This window comes from Danio aesculapii, chromosome 23 (assembly GCF_903798145.1).
Source record: "Danio aesculapii chromosome 23, fDanAes4.1, whole genome shotgun sequence".
Taxonomy (NCBI): Eukaryota; Metazoa; Chordata; class Actinopteri; order Cypriniformes; family Danionidae; genus Danio; species Danio aesculapii.
The window spans coordinates 638,150-662,149 of NC_079457.1; the positions used below are offsets into that span (position 1 = coordinate 638,150).

The window sequence follows — 24,000 nt, forward strand, 5'->3', positions numbered from 1 at the left end:
AGTTCATTCCACTGTGGTGACCCCTGATTAATAAAGGGACTAAGCCGAAAAGAAAATGAATATAATATAATATAATATAAAATAATATACTATACTATAATATGGTCTTAACATAAAATAAAATTAAATAAATCAGGTCAGTCGGTTTCAGTGTGGTCTTAAAATAATAAAATATAAATAAATAAATAAAATGTTAAAATGAGAAAAAAAAATTGTGTTTTTTTTTTAATTTAATAAAAATGTAAATTGTAAAAATAAAATAAAAATAAAATAAAATCGAATAAATCAGTTAAAACAAATAAATCAGTTGAAAAAATGTTATAAAAAACGTACAAAAAATATAATAAAACAAAATTAAATTAAATAAAACAAAAAAATAAAAAATAAAATAAAATAAATCAGTTGAGAATGTCAGTTTCAGTGTGGTCTTAAAATAAAAAAATGAAATAAAAATAAAATAAATAAAATAAATCAGTTGAAGTTTTTTTTTTTAAATGTATAAAAAAATAAATAAATATTCAGAAAGTCACCGGTTCGATCCCAGCTCAGAGCAGGTTGGGTGGTGTAGAACAAGCGGGGTTACATATACTCACACAAAAACAAACACACACACGCGCACACACACACACACACAGTACTATACCTACACAAACAAGCTACTTTACAACAACACACACAGAAAGATGGTACTACACACACACACACACACACGTATGTGCTAATATACACACACCCTACCATATACACACACACAAGTTACTATATACACAAACAACCACACACACACACACACACACACACACACACACACACAGTACTATACACACACATACTACTATATTCAAACACACACACACACACACACACACTACTATACACGTGTCTTGGCTGCTGTAAGCATAGTGCCAGTGTTGTGCCATCTGTGTGTCTGTTCCTTTTACACAGCTGACAGACTGAGACACACACACACACACACACACACACACACACACACACACACACACACACACACTGCAGTTTCTCTGTGAGAATGAGTGGTATAAGGTTTGCTAGAAAGCATTTAGCATCAGTATTTGTTTACACCCGAACACTCACACACTCACGCACACGCACACACACACACACACACACACACACACACACACACAGCTGAACAGATCTTCAGTCACATGACTCAGGAATATCCCGATGACATCACATCCTCCTGAAGTGTGAGATCCGCCGCTGATTGGCCGCCGCTCGGCTGACCTTTGACCCGCTGTCCTCATTCTCCCCGACGCCTCACACAAAGAGGCTCTTTTACAGCGTCTGCATCCGCTTCTCCTGCAGCAGAGAGAAGCCGCCGTCCTCAAACTCCCGCCCACAGCTTGATGAAATCTGGGTCGCTGTTGTGCAACTCATGGAGAGAAAGCATCACTGTTGGCTGTCCATCGCTCTGTGTGTCTCTCTCTCTCACTCATTCTCAGAGTCTCTCGCTCTCAGTGTCTCTATCTGTCAGCCCAGTCTAGAGACAGCAACTGTGTTTCCCCCAATGTACTGTGTGTTTGCGTGATTGTGTGTGTGTGTGTGTGTGTGTGTGTGTGTGTGTGTGTAGGACAGCTTTTACTCCACAACACACACATGAACTCCTTCAAATCAAATGAAATAAATCAGTTGAGGAGGTCAGTCAGTTTCAGTGTGGTCTTAAAATAATACAAATAAATAAATTAAAATTAAAAATGATTAAAAAAATTGTGTGGTCTTAAAATAAAAAAATGTAATAAAAATTACAATAGTTAAAAAAATAAAATAAAAGATACAAAATAAATAAAATAAACCAGTTGAAAAAATATAATAAAAATAAAACAAATAATAAATAAAATAAAAATAAATAATAAAATAAAAAATAAGCAGAAAAAATTTAATATTTAAAAAATGTATTTAAAAAATCTATAATAAAATAAAATAAAAATACATCAAATCAAATAAAAAATAAATCAAATTAAATCAAATAAATCAGTTAAAAAATGTGAAAAAATAAATAAAAATAAAAAAATAAAATAAAAATAAATAAATCAGTTGAAAAAAATGTATAAAAAAATGTAAAAAAAAATAAATGAATAAAAAAAAAAAAAAAAAAAAAAAAAAATTAACTAAAATAAATCAGGTGAGAGTTTGAGTCAGTTTCAGTGTGGTCTTAAAATAATAAAAATAAATAAATAAAAATTAAAAATGATTAAAAAAATATTTGTGTGGTCTTAAAATAAAAAATTTAATAAAAATTACAATAGTTAAAAAAATAAAATAAAAATAAAATAAAAGATACAAAATAAATAAAATAAATCAGTTGAAAAAATATAATAAAAATAAAACAAATAATAATAAATGAAATAAAAATAAATAATAAAATAAAAAATAAGCAGAAAAAATGTAATAATTTAAAAAAATTATTAAAAAATTTATAATAAAATAAAATAAAAATACATCAAATCACATAAAAAATAAATCAAATTAAATCAAATAAATCAGTAAAAAAATGTGATTTTTTTTTTAATTAAATAAAATAAAAATAAATAAATCAGTTGAAAAAAAATATATATAAATAAATAAATAAATAAATGAATAAAAATAAACAAACAAAAAAAATAAATAACTAAAATAAATCAGGTGAGAGTTTGAGTCAGTTTCAGTGTGGTCTTAAAATAAATAAAATCAAGTCAAATAAATGAGTTGAAAAATTTAATTAAATTAATCAGTTGGGAAGGTCGGACAGTTTCAGAGTGGTCTTAAAACAAAAAATGTATTAATTAATTAAATAATAAATTAATTAATTAATTGGTTTGAGGGTGGTCATGCGATTGCATTTCTCTGATCTCCTACCACTGCCGTCTGACTCTTATGTTTGTTCTTTGATATGATGTTGTAGGTGACCCCTGACCCCAGACTCACACTCCTTCATCATGCCGATGTCGATGCAGCGCTTCAGTCTGCAGGCCTGGCAGTGCCGCCGGTTGTCTTTAGTGATGGTGCAGTTTCCATTGAAGGGGCAGGTAAAATTGGCCTTACGCTTCATACTGCGCCTGCACACACACAGGAGAGAGAGAAGGCTGAATAAGTCAACATGTAATAAAACTTAAGTGGTAAAATTCTCTATATGACCACAATGACAAGGAATATCAAGGTAAAAATGTGTTAGAAATATAATTAATCTGATATATTGCTTAAATTTGAGACATTATATATACACACACGATTTTATGCACACATACATATATAAACAGACTAAATTATTCACCCTCTTGTGGTATATAGTGCATCCGGACAGTATTGATAGCGCTTCACTTTTTCCAGCCTTATTCCACAATGGATTAAATTGATTGATTTCCTCAACATTCTACACACTAGCCCCCATAATGACAATGTGAAAGAGTTTCTGAAATTGTTGCAGATTTATTAAAAATATAAACTCTGTAAAATCACATGTACATCAGTATTCACAGCCTTTGCTCAAGACTTTGTTGATGCTCCTTTGGCAGCGATTACAGCCTCAAGTCTTCTTGAATATGATGCCACAAGCTCGGCACACCTGTCTTTGGGAATGTTTGCCCGTTCCTCTTTGCAGGACCTCTCAAGCTCTATCAGGTTGGATGGGAAGCGACGGTGTACAGCCATTTTCAGATCTCTCCAGAGATGTTCAATAGGATTTAGGTCTGGGCTCTGGCTGGGCCACTCAAGGACATTCACCGAGTTGTTGTGAAGCCACTCCATTGATATTTTGGCGGTGTGCTTTGGGTCATTGTCCTGCTGGAAGATGAACCGTCGCCCCAGTCTGAGGTCAAGAGCACTCTGAAGCAGGTCTTCATTCAGGATGTCTCTGTACATCGCTGCATTCATCTTTCCCTCTATCCTGACTAGTCTTCCAGTTCCTGCTGCTGAAAAACATCCCCACAGCATGATGCTGCCACCACCATGCTTCACTGTAGGGATGCTGTTAGCCTGGTGATGAGCGCTGCCTGCTTTTCTCCAAACGTAACGCCTGGCGTTCACTCCAAAGAGTTCAGTTTGAGTCTCATCAGAGCAGAGAGTTTAGTTTCTGATGCTCTGAGAGTCCTTCAGATGCCTTTTGGTAAACTCCAGAGAAAGTCTAGGTTCTTTTAGTTTGACTGAAATAACAACAAAGTAAAAACTGGAGAAAAAATCTAATTAAATGAATAAAACGCATAAAAACCACAGTATTTCCTATTGTGTTTTCACATATTCTATTATATACTATCTTTTTAAGTTTGACAGGTATTTTAACAGTAAAAAGTAAATGTAAAAACTGCTGTGGTCTGTAATATAATATATAATCTAATATAAAATGCATATATCATTTAAACACATGATAAAACATGATGAACTAATATGGTGAACACCACTGGCTTGCATGGTTCAGGATCTGTAGAGCTGCGCATCGTTGGATTTGCTCTTCAGTATTTGGACTCTCAGTAGTGATTATTAAACCACACTGAACTGAGCTCAACTGAACTGAACTTAAACACTACAAACTGAACCTACAATCTACATTGTAAAAGCGCTATACAATTAAAGATGAATTAAATTGAATGAATAAGCACACACTCAAACACACACTGCAAAAGGTAACATATGAAAATCTGTATTTATTTATCCTTCAGCCAGTAACTATGGAAACATCAAAACAGACTGGATCCGCAGTAAAGTCATTTGCGTTCTCCTTCTAACTGCGTCTGAAGTCAGGATGTTTCATGCTTTTATGATGGTCATAAACACTGAATTATTGTTGGTATTTTTTTGGTAACTATGGTTACTGAGGGATAATCCAGATCCAGAGTCAAAACACTGACAAACACTGAACACACACTTACAAAAATACACACTCACACAAACATACGCACATATGTATGGGTGAATATTTTTGACCAACTATATATATTTATATACTTGTGTTGTATTGTGGTTACTTGTTTCTACACTGCAAGAATTGTTTATATAACACTATATTCATACACTACCTGACAAACGTCTAAGTCTAAACGTCTGACAAAGAACACAGATAATAAGTTGCCTTCTAGTTGATGATCTGGTATCAGAAGTGTCTTATATGAAAGGTAAAGGCCTCTAAATGAGGCTTATTTGGGCTCAATATAATCTGATCATGTCTTGATTATTAATGATTTGATTAGGACAGTAAGGTCTGACTCTGCTTAGACTAAAGTCTGCTCACTGAACCTTCAGTAATGTCCAGTATAGAATATGTGCTCATGCTGCAGTGGAAACAGAATGAATATTGTGTCTGACTCCATCATGAGCTTGGAGGACTGCATCCATACATCTCTGACATGACTCAAATCACTGATTAATAAAGTCATCTGGAATGGTGAAGAAAGCCTTCTTGCAGGATGCTCAATAATGTTCATATCTGGTGACTGGGCTGGCCAATCCTCGAGCACTCTTTGCTTTCAGGAGCTTTGATGTGGAGGCTGAAGTATGAGAAGGAGCGCTATCCTGCTGGAGAATTGTCCCTCTCCTGTGGTTTGTAATGTAATGGGCAGCACAAATGTCTTGATACCTCAGGCTGTTGATGTTGATCATCCACTCTGCAGATCTCTCACATGCCCACATACTGAATATAACCCCAAACCATGATTTCTCCTTCACCAAACTTGACTGATTCTGTGAGAATCTTGGCTCCATGCTGGTTCCAGTAGGTCTTCTGCAGTATTGGTGATGATTGGGATGCAGATCAGCAGATGGTTGATCAGAGAAATCCACCTTCTGACACTTATACACATGATTAACTAGAAGACGAGTTATTATGAGCTGCTCTTACAACTGAGATCCAGCACAAGACTTTAGTCAGGTAGTGAATACACTGCCAATGAAAGCGGGTGTTTTTTCCTGCAGGCTGAGATATAATGAAGTGTTCTGCTGTGAGAGACTGATGATAAACACTGGCTTCATTAACGTACACACACAGCTGTTTCTGAGAACAGTTATAAAAACCAAGCATCTAATGAGCTGCAGATTGTCCCGAGAGAGACGCTGCGTCCGTCTGACCTTCACCCATGAGTGAACGGATGAAAATATCAAACTCAGCTCTGTGTCACTGAGTTAAGACTGTGTTTATACAACATCTCAGGCACCGGCGAGGAACTGTTTAACCTGTCATCGCAATAGTTTAAGAAGTTTGCTTGTTGCTGTCCATTTTCCGCTAACATTTGTTGAGCTGAGATAATGCTGTTAAGTGCTTACTATGCAACTCTGACACACTCCACTGTGTGTGTATCTGTGTTTGCACTTGGTGACCAGTGAAATCATTCATTCATTCGTTCATTTTCTTTTCAGCTTAGTCCCTTTATTAATCCGGGGTCGCCACATGCAAACTCTACACAGAAATGCCAACTGACCCAGCCAGGACTCCAACCAGCGACCTTCGTGCTGTGAGGCGACCGTGCTACCCACTGCGCCACCGTGACGCCCTCCAGTGAAACCAGTGATCTCTAAATTTACTTAGACTTGTATTTCATCAACACAACAAACATTATTCAATGTGCTCCCCATTATTCTTACTGTTTTAAATAAACACGCTTTCCAGTTTAGTGATGAAGAGTTTCAGGTGTGATTCTGTCCCATTCCTCCTGCAAACAAGTCTTAAGGTGGGCAACAGTACGGGCTCTACATTGTTGCACTTCAAATTCTCTATTGGAGACAGGTCGGGACTGCAGGCAGGCCAATAATAATGCTGTGCTGTTCTCACGGGTGCTGTCTGATATTGCACAGATGATATTGACATGTAACTTATTATTTGCATGCATCATCTTAATAGCTTAATGAAAACTCCATCCCACAGACTTTACAGTGAATGCTTTAGTGATTTTCACAGCGGACTTTAAACACTAGAAGTCTTTTATCCACTCTTGGAAAACTATAAATGCTGGATTGACATTCAGCACAGGATCAGTAATCAGATGTGCCATTAATAGTAACTTTAGGTGGTTTCTAAAGCTGAATCTGTCAGTGTTGTTAATATTCTCTCGTATCCAGAGACCTTTACGTTTTTGCGACTGTACCTCTCTGTCATCGAAACTGAGTGATTGACAGCTGATATCAACCAATCCATTCGCGTTCTGTTCTAGCGCAGTGGGCCAATAAGAAGAGCTTGAAGGCGGGGCAGGCATTGCGGGGTTTGTTTACTGCAGCAAGTTAACATGGCGACTGTTTTAAACCATTCCTGAGCGCTGCGTTTGGTGTTTTAGGTGCAAAGATGCTTAATGCGTGAATGCCTCCTAATTCCACGCATGTGGTGAACATTTTGCTGTGAAAACTGGTCGCACGACATCAGGGCAATTTCGAGACAGCTATAAATGTACCTCGGCGATTTGTTTTGCCCTGTTTGAATCTGTAGGAATTGCCTGTCTGAATGCTGCGGGGATAGTGTCATGTAGTGCGCATGTTTCCAGTTTTCGTCCAGTTCGTGATTCTGTCATGTCCGTGTAAATGAGTTGACATGCTCAAATATTACTGCTAAAATAGCTTACTGTCATAACAGATGCTATAGTTTTTTTTCCATTACTCTCTTGCCATCACCCTCATAGCTTACAGGGAAACCAAAGTGCTCCCAAACGCCAGACCCACAGTTGGTTATAGGAGGATTACATTAACGCTACTAGCCATTTTGCTAGCTAATGCAGCGTGTGCCTGACTGGAGTAGTGTTTGTTTGGAGGAGGGCAGGGAAGGCAGCATGTCACGTCATTATATTATATTATATCATATTATATTATATTATATTATATCATATTATATTATATTATATTAGATTTATTATATTATATTATATCATATTATATTATATTATATTATATTATATTATATAGTCTTTTTATTTTGCCTTGTCTTATGTACATCACTCTGGTCAGTCCTGTGACTTGTGATACTGTTTAAATGTGCTTTATAAATAAATAATCTTGAACTATATGCATGGGCGTGTTATAAAAAGGCGGCAGCATATTGTGCTCCAAAATCTCTTTGCTTTAAGCATTAATGGAGCATCACAGAAGTGCAGTTACCTTTGCCAAGGGCACTGACACAAGCCCATACTATGACAGACCCTGGCTTTTGGACTTGTTGCTGGTAACAGTGTGGATGATCCTTTTCTTCTTTGGTCCGGAGCACACGGCGTCCATTTCTCCCAAAAAATACCTGAAATACTGCCTCATCTGATCACAGTACACGTCTCCACTGTGTGATGGTCCATCCCAGATGCCTTAGAGTCCAGGGAAGCGCTTCTGGACACTGTTAACATAGGGCTTCCGTATGGCACATTACAGTTTTCACTGGCGTTTGTGGATGTAACTCTGTATTGTGGTACTTGACAAAGGTTTACCGCAGTAGTCCTGAGCCCGTGTGCTGGTCTGGTTATAGATGAATGAGGATTCTTGATGCAGCGCCCCCTGTGGGATCGGAGATCACGGTTGTTCAGCTTAGGCTTGCGCTCTTGTCCTTTAAGCACTGAAACTCCTCCAGATTCTTCAATCTTTAATGATGTTCTGCACTGTTGAAGGTGAAATATCCACATGTCTTCCTCTCTTTCTCTGAGGAACATTGTGTTTACACATCTCAATCATTTCCTCATGTATTTGTCGTCAAACTGGCGATCCTCTGCCCATCTCTGCTCCTAAAGGACTAGACCTTTACTGCTGCTGCTTTTGTACCAAATCATCATCACAATCACCTGTGGACATCACCTGTGTCACATCACATCATTATTCAGCTGTTCACCTGATCACTGCCCTAAACTAAATGACAGAATGAATATTTACAAATGAAATCAAGTTGATCAGACAAAACTTAAACACATTGTGTGTTCATATTGTCTGCGGTGAAACACAAGTCAAAGTCAATTCAGAAATCACTGCTCTCTTTTTTATTTGTTTTGTCACATACCGTCCCATCTTCTTCAGATTTTGGGTTGTAATTCTGGCTTTAACTGTCCTTTCTCCCTTTATTTAATAAGTGTTTTACCTGAAGAAACCCTTGCATCCCTCGCAGGTCATGGCGTTGAAGTGGAATCCGGTGGCTTTGTCTCCACACACTCCACAAATGCGCGGCGCGTTACGGTCAAACTCATCCTGACCCGTCGCAGACGTGCTCACGGCCATCAGATCCATCACTGCACACACACAGAGCAGCAGAAAACACATTCAGGCTCAGAAAACAGCAGAAAACACACCTCACAGCTCATGCATATTCAACAGGTAACACACTCCTGATTGGCTGAGAGATCCCAGACACACACCAATCAGTGCAGAGCGTTAGCATGAAGCTCTACATTTATGCAGATGACAGATGCTAATGCAGAAAAAAAACATCAGCTGTTGATTATGGAGGATTGAGAGACAGATAACAGCACAGCGCATCAATAATTCAACGAAACAGTAAAACATATATTATTGAAATGACAAAATAAGCAATAAAAAAGAGAGCAGTAACGAAAAATAAAAATAAAATCACAAAAATTATTCTACTAGCCAGCAGCTAGCTCTCTACTACTCTCACAGGGCTGAGCCCGGTCAGTACCTGGATGGGAAACCACATGGGAAAGCCAAGTTGCTGCTGGAAGTGGTGTTAGTGAGGCCAGCAGGGGGCGCTCAAACCTGCGATATGTGTGAAGCTGTCTTTCCACTGCATACGACATTTGGACACGGCTGTCGGAATACGCCCCCTTGTGGCAGTCGCACAGAATTTTCAGTAGTGTCGTCACCATGTGAGAGAAGGTGTTCTCACAGTGTCCGAAATAAAGAAGCGCAAAAGCAAGAGCCATTATTCGCCGTGCATTCACCATGGTTGAATGAATGAATGACTACTAGAAAATCATAGACCGCTAAAAATGTTTGGAGGGAAAGTGGACACATTAAAAACTATATTTTTTATTACTCATCTATGAATTGAAATGTTTTTTTAATATAGACTTTTTCTGATATAAACAATAACCAATAAAACTGCTATTTCTCATCTCGTCCTGCTCGGACAACACTGGAATACATCCCATCCGGTCGGCCGGTCGCATACAGTCTAGTTGCAGAAGTTCAAATATTTCATCGGATCCACAGCTCAACTCGGATCCAAATTTTCCACATACGGAGATGATCGGAACTCCACGCAGCTCCCGCACTACTCTCCACTGGAAATGAATGACTTCCGGTCTGTCGCTTGTCGTTTGCAGTGGAAAGGAGGCTTGAGTCCTAATGCTCCAATACAGTGAAGGGGACTCTTTACTGCTCAGTCTTTCAGATGACACGTTAAACCGAGCTCCTGACTCTCTGTGCTCATTAATAATCCCAGGATGTCTTTGGTAAAAGAGTAGGGGTTTAACCCAGCATTCTGGCCAAATCTGCCCACTGGCCTCTGTCCATCATGGCCTCCTAACTATAATTGGCTTCATCACTCTGTCTCCTCTCCACCAATCAGCTGATGTGTCGTGTGTGGTCTAGTGCAACATGGCTGCTGTCGCCTCATCCATGTGGATGCTGCACACTGGTGGTGGATGAGGAGATTCCCCCCTATGTGTAAAGAGGTTTAAGAGTCCAGAAAAGCGCTATATTAATGTAAGGAATTATTATATTATTATTATTTAGATATGTACTGTGTTGATGTGCGTATATATATATATATATATATATATTGAACATATAATTTATCATTTTTTTATTCCTTTTTTGATGGTTGAGTTTTTATAAATGCATGTTTATTTAATTAAAATCAGGAAACATACAATAATTGTAATAAAATTGCTTACATTACATCCATTATATTAGATTTCTTTGTTCATTAATGATTTCATACACATGAAATAAATAACTATTAAACCTTTACTAAAAAATACTTCATTGAATTAAGTCAAATGCTAGTGTAATAGTTTAATAGTTTAACAGTTAAAGCTTTTGTTGATTCATCTGATTAGACTAATTAATAACTGTTAATAATTTGATAAGAATACATCATGGTGAGAATTGTACAACATTTTCTTTATTTATTTTCAGAAATCATTTTCTCTGGATTCAGCATTTTTAAACAAACATATAAACAAAACGCAGAAGTGAAAAACAGCATTTATTTACACTTTATAATTGAACAAATGTTTTAAAATAATAGAGTTTAGAAATCTTTAACAGCTGCAATCATTTAATTTCTTCATGTTTATTTTCATTATTTAATAAATAGGATAAAACACAGTTTAGAAGACATTTTAATTCATCTTTTAATATGTAATAAAAATCTAAAATATTTTAAAATGCTAATAAATGTATTTATTTTTAAAATGTAAATGTATTTTATTAATTCATTCATTTTCCTTTGGCTTAGTCCCTTTATTCATCAGAGGTCGCCACAGCAGTATGAACCACCAACTATTCCAGCATATGTTTTACACAGCGGATGCCCTTCCAGCTGCAACCCAGTACTGGGAAACACACACACACACACACACACACACACACACACACTACAGCCAATTTAGTTGATCAGTTCCCCTATAGCGCATGTGTTTGGACTGTGGGGGAAACCGGAGCACCCGGAGGAAACCCACACCAACACGGGGAGAACATGCAAACTCCACACAGAAACAATGATGCCCAATGTTAATTATATTTAAGTAAGGACACATTTCTCAATACTCAGGTGACTTCTGCAGAACCTCTGGACATAGTGAGCACAACAGAAGTCTGTGTGGGCTAATCTGAGGATCAATTCGCAGTGTTTTCGGCACTAAATGCATTCAGTGACTTCATCTCTCCAATTTGATCAAGTCTTCTCTCACTCAGACTCAAACTGGCCAAACATCTGTACATACAGGACATTCTGCACATGTTTACATGCTGTTTTCAGAAGCGTTCAACACAATAACATCATGCAGGACTGAAGAAGAGCACAGTTCAACAGCGGTGTTATACTGAAGCATGTTTCACATCTAATAATGCAGGTTAAGCAGCGGATTCTCACTCTAGATGAACATCTACACTGGCGTTACTCTTTCAGTTTCATTACTAAAGGAGACGACTGCTGAATAGGGTTGTGTTGGGATGTAAACATGGACCCAGCCAGAAATAGAGAAGCGGCTGACAGAGGAGGAAGAGTGGCTGGGATGGATCAGGCACACCAGAAGATTCTTTCCTAGGTGGATCGCCCCTAGATGACATCAGATGTGATGTGGATGAGAAGCAAATGGAGAAGAGCGAGTAGATCAGCATCACTACTGTATCTGCATCAGTGGATGGTGTGGAGACAAACTCTTGTGTTTTGGTAAGTCTGGAAACTGAAGGTGTGTGTTTGATCAGATTCACAGCAGTGTGTGTGTGTGTGCGTGTGTGTGTGTGTGTGCACAAATAATGAATACTGCAATGAGCTGAGCTTCAGTTACAGAACAGCAGAGGTCAGAGGTCACACACTGATGAATACAGGCAAACACACCTGCTCTGTGTGTGCGTGTGTGTGTGTGTGTGTGTGTGCGTGTGTGTGTGCGTGTGTGTGTGTGTGTGTGTGTGTGTGTGTGTCTCTCTCTTCCTGGAAGTGGACTTGTTTTTCACAGCAAGAGCAGTGAACATACTGAAGCAAGAACACACACACACACACACACACACACACACGTGCAGGATGTTGTGTGTGCATGTAACAGAGAGAGAGTGAGAGATTGAGAGAGAGTGTGTGTGTGTGTGTTTAGTAAACACAGCTGACAGTGCTCTGGTTCTTCGACAGCTCAGTGTTTCTGAAGTGTGTGTGTGTGTGTGTGTGTGTGTGTGTGTGTGTGTGTGTGTGCAGCTGCTCTGAGATCAGTGTTTCTCCTTCGGTTCAGACACCAGCAGCGTTCACAGAAACCATCAGGCGGCACACACACACACACACACCAGCGCTAACATTCATTCATTCATTTTCCTTCAGCTTAGTCCCTTTATTAATCAGGGGTCGCCACAGCGGAATGAACCGACAACTTATCCAGCATATGTTCTACACAGCGGATACCCTTTCAGCTGCAACCCATCTCTGGGAAAGTTAACGTATACTTACTATGTGAATTTATATTTTGAGTTTTTACTAACGTCATGAAATTTGGGCTCAAGTCTCCTTCATTAACACGGAGGAGGCAGGCTTTACGACTTGTACTGCAGCCAGCCCCCAGGGGGCGATCTAATATCCGGAATCTTCACTCAAATGCAGGCATGTGGCACATATGGTTTGGACTGTGGGGGAAACCGGAGCACCCAGAGGAAACCCACGCCAACACTGGGAGAACATGCAAACTCCACACAGAAACGCCAACTGACCCAGCCGAGACTCAAACCAGGGATCTTCTTGCAACAGTGACACAACCCCTCTCTGTTGAATAATTAGTAAATAGCGCACATCTGTGGTATAACAGCGACTCGGCTTCACCACATTGTTTTATATATAAAAGTCATGATATTAATATAATATCTGCGTCTGCAACATGAGCTCTGTCCTGTTCTCATGACTTCATCTGAACTCTGCTGTTTTTCAAGAACTGAAAACCACAAGAAGCAGAAGAAAGAGCTGAGGCTGAATAAGACATGATTCAGCTTTCATTTCTCTCTCTGCGAGATTAAACCATATTAACTCTCCTGACACTGAATAACCTGCGCTCCAACAGGAGTTTGGGTAACGCCAGCAGTCTCAGCCGGTTGTTTCTGACACTGTGTGGTCTGCGCAAAACAGAAGCGTCTTCCAAGAGAAAGAGAAACAGGGATACATCATCAGGAAATATGTGAGGAATATTAGGAAACACCGCCGTCCTCTGCGACTGACACAAACACATGCAAACGCAGATGCTTCTGTGGACATGCTGTATTATGAGTACAATTCTGGCTATTTATTAACAGTTAACTGTGACTTTTGCCTCAATAAACTTCAGGATCGCTTTATTAATAGTTATTGAGGCAGTAGTTGGGTAGGATTAGGGATGCAGAATAAGATCATACTGTATACCTGCTAATAAACAGTTAATATCTTATTAATAGGCAGGCACTAGAGGGAATGTGTTGTGTGTGTGTATATAAACATTCTCAAACAAAGGTGTGTATTTATATATAGACACAATAAGGTCACACATTACAAACTAAAGTTGAACACAAGATTATCAGTCAGATTAGTTAAGTTTGAATTAATTAACAAATATTTCCAAAGCGATGTTTAACAGAGCGAGAAAATCAGTCATTCATTTTATTTTCAGCTTAGTCCCTTTATTAATCAGGGGTCTCCACAGCAGAATGAACCGCCAACTTATCCAGCATATGTTTTACACAGCGGATGCCCTTCCAGCTGCAACCCATCACTGGGAAACACCCATACACATTCATTCTCACACACACACACACACACACACACTCACACTCTGGCCAGTTTAGTTCTTCAATTCCCCTATAGCGCACATGTCATAAAGCACCAATCATCTCAGACTGGTTTCTTGAACATGACAATGAGTTCACTGTACTCAAATGGCCTCCACAGTCACCAGAGCTCAATCCAATAGAGCACCTTTGGGATGTGGTGGAACGGGAGATTGGCATCATGGATGTGCAGCCGACAAATCTGCAGCAACTGTGTGATGCTATCATGTCAATATGGAGCAAAATCTCTGAGGAATATTTCCAGTAGCTTGTTGAATATCTGACATGAAGGATTAAGGCAGTTCTGGAGGCAAAAGTGGGTCCGACCCGGTACTAGAAGGTGTACCTAATAAAGTGGCCAGTGAGTGTATATAGTTACTTTAGAAGTTGTACTGCAGCTACATAACATTTTTACAGATTTGCATGCTAGTTTTATTTATATTTTGACTAAATTAATCCTGCACCAGAGAACTGTCAACATGTGAATGTCTAGCTGGAATAAAACATAAATAAATTAAAGTGCTGTGGTCAATAATATTAGCCCCTTAAAAATGAAGTTTTTCGATTACCTACAGAACAAACCACTGATGTCCAAAAACTTGCATAATTAACCAAGTTAAGCCTTTAAATGTCACTTCATAGTATTAGTATACTCTCATCAAGGCAAAGACCAAATAAATGACTCTTCAGAAATAGATAAACTGACTGTTTAGAAATAGTTTGCACAAAACACATGACATTATAATGAACGTGATTTTGCAGATTCATAAACAGCCAGCGCATTAGCTCACATCATCAACTCACCATAGCTGAGATCATCATTGCATAAGACACAGAAACACATTTAGCCGTCAGCTAGTGCTAATGCTAACCCATGTTTTGTTACGCGACTCATTCTGAAAACACACGAATGTTTAGCTGATCTGAGGTCAGTGTAACTCGAGTCCTCAGAAATGACCCCAGATCCCGAACGCAGACTTTAATCTCCGTATAATGACCCAGAACAGGCTGCTGACCCAGATTTGCTCAGTTCTGCAGAGCAGAATGAGGAACAGGGGCCCGAATCCCTGTCTGAGGGGCCCAATGGGGGAGAAGCACACTAGAGTTGACTGCGTCCCAACACGCCCTCAGAATACAGCAATACAGCATGGAGGAGTGCAGATCTGAGGCTGGAGCTGTGCGATTATCAACTAACGTGTGATTGTGGGATTGTTTTGCATGTTTGTGGAAGATCAGGAATGTGGTAAAATACAACATGACACACACACACACACACACACACACACACACACACACGCACACACACACACAAACACACACACACACGCACACACATACACACAGACAGGCCTTTATGAAATAAGCCATTATGAAATAACTCATCTGGAATAATTGATGACAAATCGGTAAATTATTATATAATAATGCACACCTGGAATAATTGATGACGAATCGGTAAATTATTATATAATAATGCACACCTGGAATAATTGATGACGAATCGGTAAATTATTATATAATAATGCACACCTGGAATAATTGATGACGAATCGGTAAATTATTATATAATAATGCACATCTGGAATAATTGATGACGAATCATTGAATTATTATATAATAATGCACACCTGGAATAATTGATGACGAATCGGTAAATTATTATATAATAATGCACACCTGGAATAATTGATGACGAATCGGTAAATTATTATATAATAATGCACATCTGGAATAATTGATGACGAATCATTGAATTATTATATAATAATGCACACCTGGAATAATTGATGACGAATCGGTAAATTATTATATAATAATGCACATCTGGAATAATTGATCACAAATCGGTAAATTATTATATAATAATGCACACCTGGAATAATTGATGACGAATCATTGAATTATTATATAATAATGCACACCTGGAATAATTGATGACGAATCGGTAAATTATTATATAATAATGCACAACTGGAATAATTGATGACGAATCGGTAAATTATTATATAATAATGCACACCTGGAATAATTGATGACAAATCGGTAAATTATTATATAATAATGCACACCTGGAATAATTGATGACAAATCGGTAAATTATTATATAATAATGCACACCTGGAATATTTGATGACGAATTGGTAAATTATTATATAATAATGCACACCTGGAATAATTGATGACGAATCGTTGAATTATTATATAATAATGCACACCTGGAATAATTGATGACGAATCGTTGAATTATTATATAATAATGCACACCTGGAATAATTGATGACAAATCGTTGATTTATTATATAATAATGCACACCTGGAATAATTGATGACGAATCGTTGAATTATTATATAATAATGCACACCTGGAATAATTGATGACAAATCGTTGATTTATTATATAATAATGCACACCTGGAATAATTGATGACGAATCGGTAAATTATTAAATAATAATGCACACCTGGAATAACTGATGACGAATCGGTAAATTATTATATAATAATGCACACCTGGAATAATTGATGACGAATCGGTAAATTATTATATAATAATGCACATCTGGAATAATTGATGACGAATCGGTAAATTATTATATAATAATGCACAACTGCAATAATTGATGACGAATCATTGAATTATTATATAATAATGCACACCTGGAATAATTGATGACGAATCGGTAAATTATTATATAATAATGCACAACTGGAATAATTGATGACGAATCGGTAAATTATTAAATAATAATGCACATCTGGAATAATTGATGACGAATCGGTAAATTATTATATAATAATGCACACCTGGAATAAATGATGACGAATCGGTAAATTATTATATAATAATGCACACCTGGAATAATTGATGACAAATCGGTAAATTATTATACAATAATGCACACCTGGAATAATTGATGACGAATCGGTAAATTATTATATAATAATGCACACCTGGAATATCTGATGACGAATCATTGAATTATTATAAAATAACACACACTTGGAATAATTGATGACGAATCATTGAATTATTATATAATAATGCACACCTGGAATAATTGATGACGAATCGGTAAATTATTATATAATAATGCACATCTGGAATAATTGATGACGAATCGGTAAATTATTATATAATAATGCACAACTGGAATAATTGATGACGAATCGGTAAATTATTATATAATAATGCACAACTGGAATAATTGATGACGAATCGGTAAATTATTATATAATAATGCACAACTGGAATAATTGATGACGAATCGGTAAATTATTATATAATAATGCACATCTGGAATAATTGATCACAAATCGGTAAATTATTATATAATAATGCACACCTGGAATAATTGATGACGAATCATTGAATTATTATATAATAATGCACACCTGAAATAATTGATGACGAATCGGTAAATTATTATATAATAATGCACAACTGGAATAATTGATGACGAATCGGTAAATTATTATATAATAATGCACACCTGGAATAATTGATCACAAATCGGTAAATTATTATATAATAATGCACACCTGGAATATTTGATGACGAATTGGTAAATTATTATATAATAATGCACACCTGGAATAATTGATGACGAATCGTTGAATTATTATATAATAATGCACACCTGGAATAATTGATGACGAATCGTTGAATTATTATATAATAATGCACACCTGGAATAATTGATGACGAATCGGTAAATTATTATATAATAATGCACACCTGGAATAATTGATGACGAATCGTTGATTTATTATATAATAATGCACACCTGGAATAATTGATGACGAATCGTTGAATTATTATATAATAATGCACACCTGGAATAATTGATGACGAATCGTTGATTTATTATATAATAATGCACACCTGGAATAATTGATGACGAATCGGTAAATTATTAAATAATAATGCACACCTGGAATAATTGATGACGAATCGGTAAATTATTATATAATAATGCACATCTGGAATAATTGATGACAAATCGGTAAATTATTATATAATAATGCACACCTGGAATAATTGATGACGAATCGGTAAATTATTATATAATAATGCACACCTGGAATAATTGATGACGAATCGGTAAATTATTATATAATAATGCACACCTGGAATAATTGATGACGAATCGGTAAATTATTATATAATAATGCACATCTGGAATAATTGATGACGAATCATTGAATTATTATATAATAATGCACACCTGGAATAATTGATGACGAATCGGTAAATTATTATATAATAATGCACATCTGGAATAATTGATCACAAATCGGTAAATTATTATATAATAATGCACACCTGGAATAATTGATGACGAATCATTGAATTATTATATAATAATGCACACCTGGAATAATTGATGACGAATCGGTAAATTATTATATAATAATGCACAACTGGAATAATTGATGACGAATCGGTAAATTATTATATAATAATGCACACCTGGAATAATTGATCACAAATCGGTAAATTATTATATAATAATGCACACCTGGAATATTTGATGACGAATTGGTAAATTATTATATAATAATGCACACCTGGAATAATTGATGACGAATCGTTGAATTATTATATAATAATGCACACCTGGAATAATTGATGACGAATCGTTGAATTATTATATAATAATGCACACCTGGAATAATTGATGACGAATCGGTAAATTATTATATAATAATGCACACCTGGAATAATTGATGACAAATCGTTGATTTATTATATAATAATGCACACCTGGAATAATTGATGACGAATCGTTGAATTATTATATAATAATGCACACCTGGAATAATTGATGACGAATCGTTGATTTATTATATAATAATGCACACCTGGAATAATTGATGACGAATCGGTAAATTATTATATAATAATGCACACCTGGAATAATTGATGACGAATCGGTAAATTATTATATAATAATGCACATCTGGAATAATTGATGACAAATCGGTAAATTATTATATAATAATGCACACCTGGAATAATTGATGACGAATCGGTAAATTATTATATAATAATGCACACCTGGAATAATTGATGACGAATCGGTAAATTATTATATAATAATGCACACCTGGAATAATTGATGACGAATCGGTAAATTATTATATAATAATGCACATCTGGAATAATTGATGACGAATCATTGAATTATTATATAATAATGCACACCTGGAATAATTGATGACGAATCGGTAAATTATTATATAATAATGCACATCTGGAATAATTGATCACAAATCGGTAAATTATTATATAATAATGCACACCTGGAATAATTGATGACGAATCATTGAATTATTATATAATAATGCACACCTGGAATAATTGATGACGAATCGGTAAATTATTATATAATAATGCACAACTGGAATAATTGATGACGAATCGGTAAATTATTATATAATAATGCACACCTGGAATAATTGATCACAAATCGGTAAATTATTATATAATAATGCACACCTGGAATAATTGATGACAAATCGGTAAATTATTATATAATAATGCACACCTGGAATATTTGATGACGAATTGGTAAATTATTATATAATAATGCACACCTGGAATAATTGATGACGAATCGTTGAATTATTATATAATAATGCACACCTGGAATAATTGATGACGAATCGTTGAATTATTATATAATAATGCACACCTGGAATAATTGATGACAAATCGTTGATTTATTATATAATAATGCACACCTGGAATAATTGATGACGAATCGTTGAATTATTATATAATAATGCACACCTGGAATAATTGATGACAAATCGTTGATTTATTATATAATAATGCACACCTGGAATAATTGATGACGAATCGGTAAATTATTAAATAATAATGCACACCTGGAATAATTGATGACTAATCGGTAAATTATTATATAATAATGCACAACTGGAATAATTGATGACGAATCGGTAAATTATTATATAATAATGCACATCTGGAATAACTGATGACGAATCGGTAAATTATTATATAATAATGCACACCTGGAATAATTGATGACGAATCGGTAAATTATTATATAATAATGCACATCTGGAATAATTGATGACGAATCGGTAAATTATTATATAATAATGCACAACTGCAATAATTGATGACGAATCATTGAATTATTATATAATAATGCACACCTGGAATAATTGATGACGAATCGGTAAATTATTATATAATAATGCACAACTGGAATAATTGATGACGAATCGGTAAATTATTAAATAATAATGCACATCTGGAATAATTGATGACGAATCGGTAAATTATTATATAATAATGCACACCTGGAATAAATGATGACGAATCGGTAAATTATTATATAATAATGCACACCTGGAATAATTGATGACAAATCGGTAAATTATTATACAATAATGCACACCTGGAATAATTGATGACGAATCGGTAAATTATTATATAATAATGCACACCTGGAATATCTGATGACGAATCATTGAATTATTATAAAATAACACACACTTGGAATAATTGATGACGAATCATTGAATTATTATATAATAATGCACACCTGGAATAATTGATGACGAATCGGTAAATTATTATATAATAATGCACATCTGGAATAATTGATGACGAATCGGTAAATTATTATATAATAATGCACACCTGGAATAATTGATGACGAATCGGTAAATTATTATATAATAATGCACAACTGGAATAATTGATGACGAATCGGTAAATTATTATATAATAATGCACAACTGGAATAATTGATGACGAATCGGTAAATTATTATATAATAATGCACATCTGGAATAATTGATCACAAATCGGTAAATTATTATATAATAATGCACACCTGGAATAATTGATGACGAATCATTGAATTATTATATAATAATGCACACCTGAAATAATTGATGACGAATCGGTAAATTATTATATAATAATGCACAACTGGAATAATTGATGACGAATCGGTAAATTATTATATAATAATGCACACCTGGAATAATTGATCACAAATCGGTAAATTATTATATAATAATGCACACCTGGAATAATTGATGACAAATCGGTAAATTATTATATAATAATGCACACCTGGAATATTTGATGACGAATTGGTAAATTATTATATAATAATGCACACCTGGAATAATTGATGACGAATCGTTGAATTATTATATAATAATGCACACCTGGAATAATTGATGACGAATCGTTGAATTATTATATAATAATGCACACCTGGAATAATTGATGACGAATCGGTAAATTATTATATAATAATGCACACCTGGAATAATTGATGACAAATCGTTGATTTATTATATAATAATGCACACCTGGAATAATTGATGACGAATCGTTGAATTATTATATAATAATGCACACCTGGAATAATTGATGACAAATCGTTGATTTATTATATAATAATGCACACCTGGAATAATTGATGACGAATCGGTAAATTATTAAATAATAATGCACACCTGGAATAATTGATGACGAATCGGTAAATTATTATATAATAATGCACAACTGGAATAATTGATGACGAATCGGTAAATTATTATATAATAATGCACATCTGGAATAATTGATGACGAATCGGTAAATTATTATATAATAATGCACAACTGGAATAATTGATGACGAATCGGTAAATTATTATATAATAATGCACAACTGGAATAATTGATGACGAATCGGTAAATTATTATATAATAATGCACACCTGGAATAATTGATGACAAATCGGTAAATTATTATATAATAATGCACATCTGGAATAACTGATGACGAATCGGTAAATTATTATATAATAATGCACAACTGGAATAATTGATGACAAATCGGTAAATTATTATATAATAATGCACACCTGGAATAATTGATGACAAATCGGTAAATTATTATATAATAATGCACACCTGGAATAATTGATGACGAATCGGTAAATTATTATATAATAATGCACACCTGGAATAATTGATGACGAATCGGTAAATTATTATATAATAATGCACATCTGGAATAATTGATGACGAATCATTGAATTATTATATAATAATGCACACCTGGAATAATTGATGACGAATCGGTAAATTATTATATAATAATGCACAACTGGAATAATTGATGACGAATCGGTAAATTATTATATAATAATGCACATCTGGAATAATTGATCACAAATCGGTAAATTATTATATAATAATGCACACCTGGAATAATTGATGACGAATCATTGAATTATTATATAATAATGCACACCTGGAATAATTGATGACAAATCGGTAAATTATTATATAATAATGCACAACTGGAATAATTGATGACGAATCGGTAAATTATTATATAATAATGCACACCTGGAATAATTGATCACAAATCGGTAAATTATTATATAATAATGCACACCTGGAATAATTGATGACAAATCGGTAAATTATTATATAATAATGCACACCTGGAATATTTGATGACGAATTGGTAAATTATTATATAATAATGCACACCTGGAATAATTGATGACGAATCGTTGAATTATTATATAATAATGCACACCTGGAATAATTGATGTCGAATCGTTGAATTATTATATAATAATGCACACCTGGAATAATTGATGACAAATCGTTGATTTATTATATAATAATGCACACCTGGAATAATTGATGACGAATCGTTGAATTATTATATAATAATGCACACCTGGAATAATTGATGACAAATCGTTGATTTATTATATAATAATGCACACCTGGAATAATTGATGACGAATCGGTAAATTATTAAATAATAATGCACACCTGGAATAATTGATGACGAATCTGTAAATTATTATATAATAATGCACAACTGGAATAATTGATGACGAATCGGTAAATTATTATATAATAATGCACATCTGGAATAACTGATGACGAATCGGTAAATTATTATATAATAATGCACAACTGGAATAATTGATGACGAATCGGTAAATTATTATATAATAATGCACATCTGGAATAATTGATGACGAATCGGTAAATTATTATATAATAATGCACAACTGCAATAATTGATGACGAATCATTGAATTATTATATAATAATGCACACCTGGAATAATTGATGACGAATCGGTAAATTATTATATAATAATGCACAACTGGAATAATTGATGACGAATCGGTAAATTATTAAATAATAATGCACATCTGGAATAATTGATGACGAATCGGTAAATTATTATACAATAATGCACACCTGGAATAATTGATGACGAATCGGTAAATTATTATATAATAATGCACACCTGGAATAATTGATGACAAATCGGTAAATTATTATATAATAATGCACACCTGGAATAATTGATGACGAATCGGTAAATTATTATATAATAATGCACACCTGGAATAATTGATGACGAATCGGTAAATTATTATATAATAATGCACACCTGGAATAATTGATGACAAATCGGTAAATTATTATACAATAATGCACACCTGGAATAATTGATGACGAATCGGTAAATTATTATATAATAATGCACACCTGGAATAATTGATGACAAATCGGTAAATTATTATAC

General features: G+C 34.8%; 1 protein-coding gene across 2 annotated transcripts in view; it reads right to left on the reverse strand.

The window, feature by feature from the left end:
• Window positions 1-24,000, reverse strand: part of vdra (vitamin D receptor a) — a 79,539-nt gene that overhangs the window by 13,772 nt on the left and 41,767 nt on the right. Inside the window, exons 1-3 of one of the 2 annotated variants that reach the window (XM_056448625.1) lie at window positions 15,202-15,483; window positions 9,023-9,170; window positions 2,929-3,059 (exon numbers count right to left, since the gene is read on the reverse strand). In XM_056448625.1, coding sequence (XP_056304600.1) covers window positions 2,929-3,059; window positions 9,023-9,170; window positions 15,202-15,241 — 319 coding nt within the window. In that variant the 5' untranslated portion in view covers window positions 15,242-15,483. Of the gene's footprint in view, window positions 1-2,928; window positions 3,060-9,022; window positions 9,171-15,201; window positions 15,484-24,000 lie in introns of those variants that run through there. The other variant, XM_056448624.1, reaches the window with a different exon arrangement.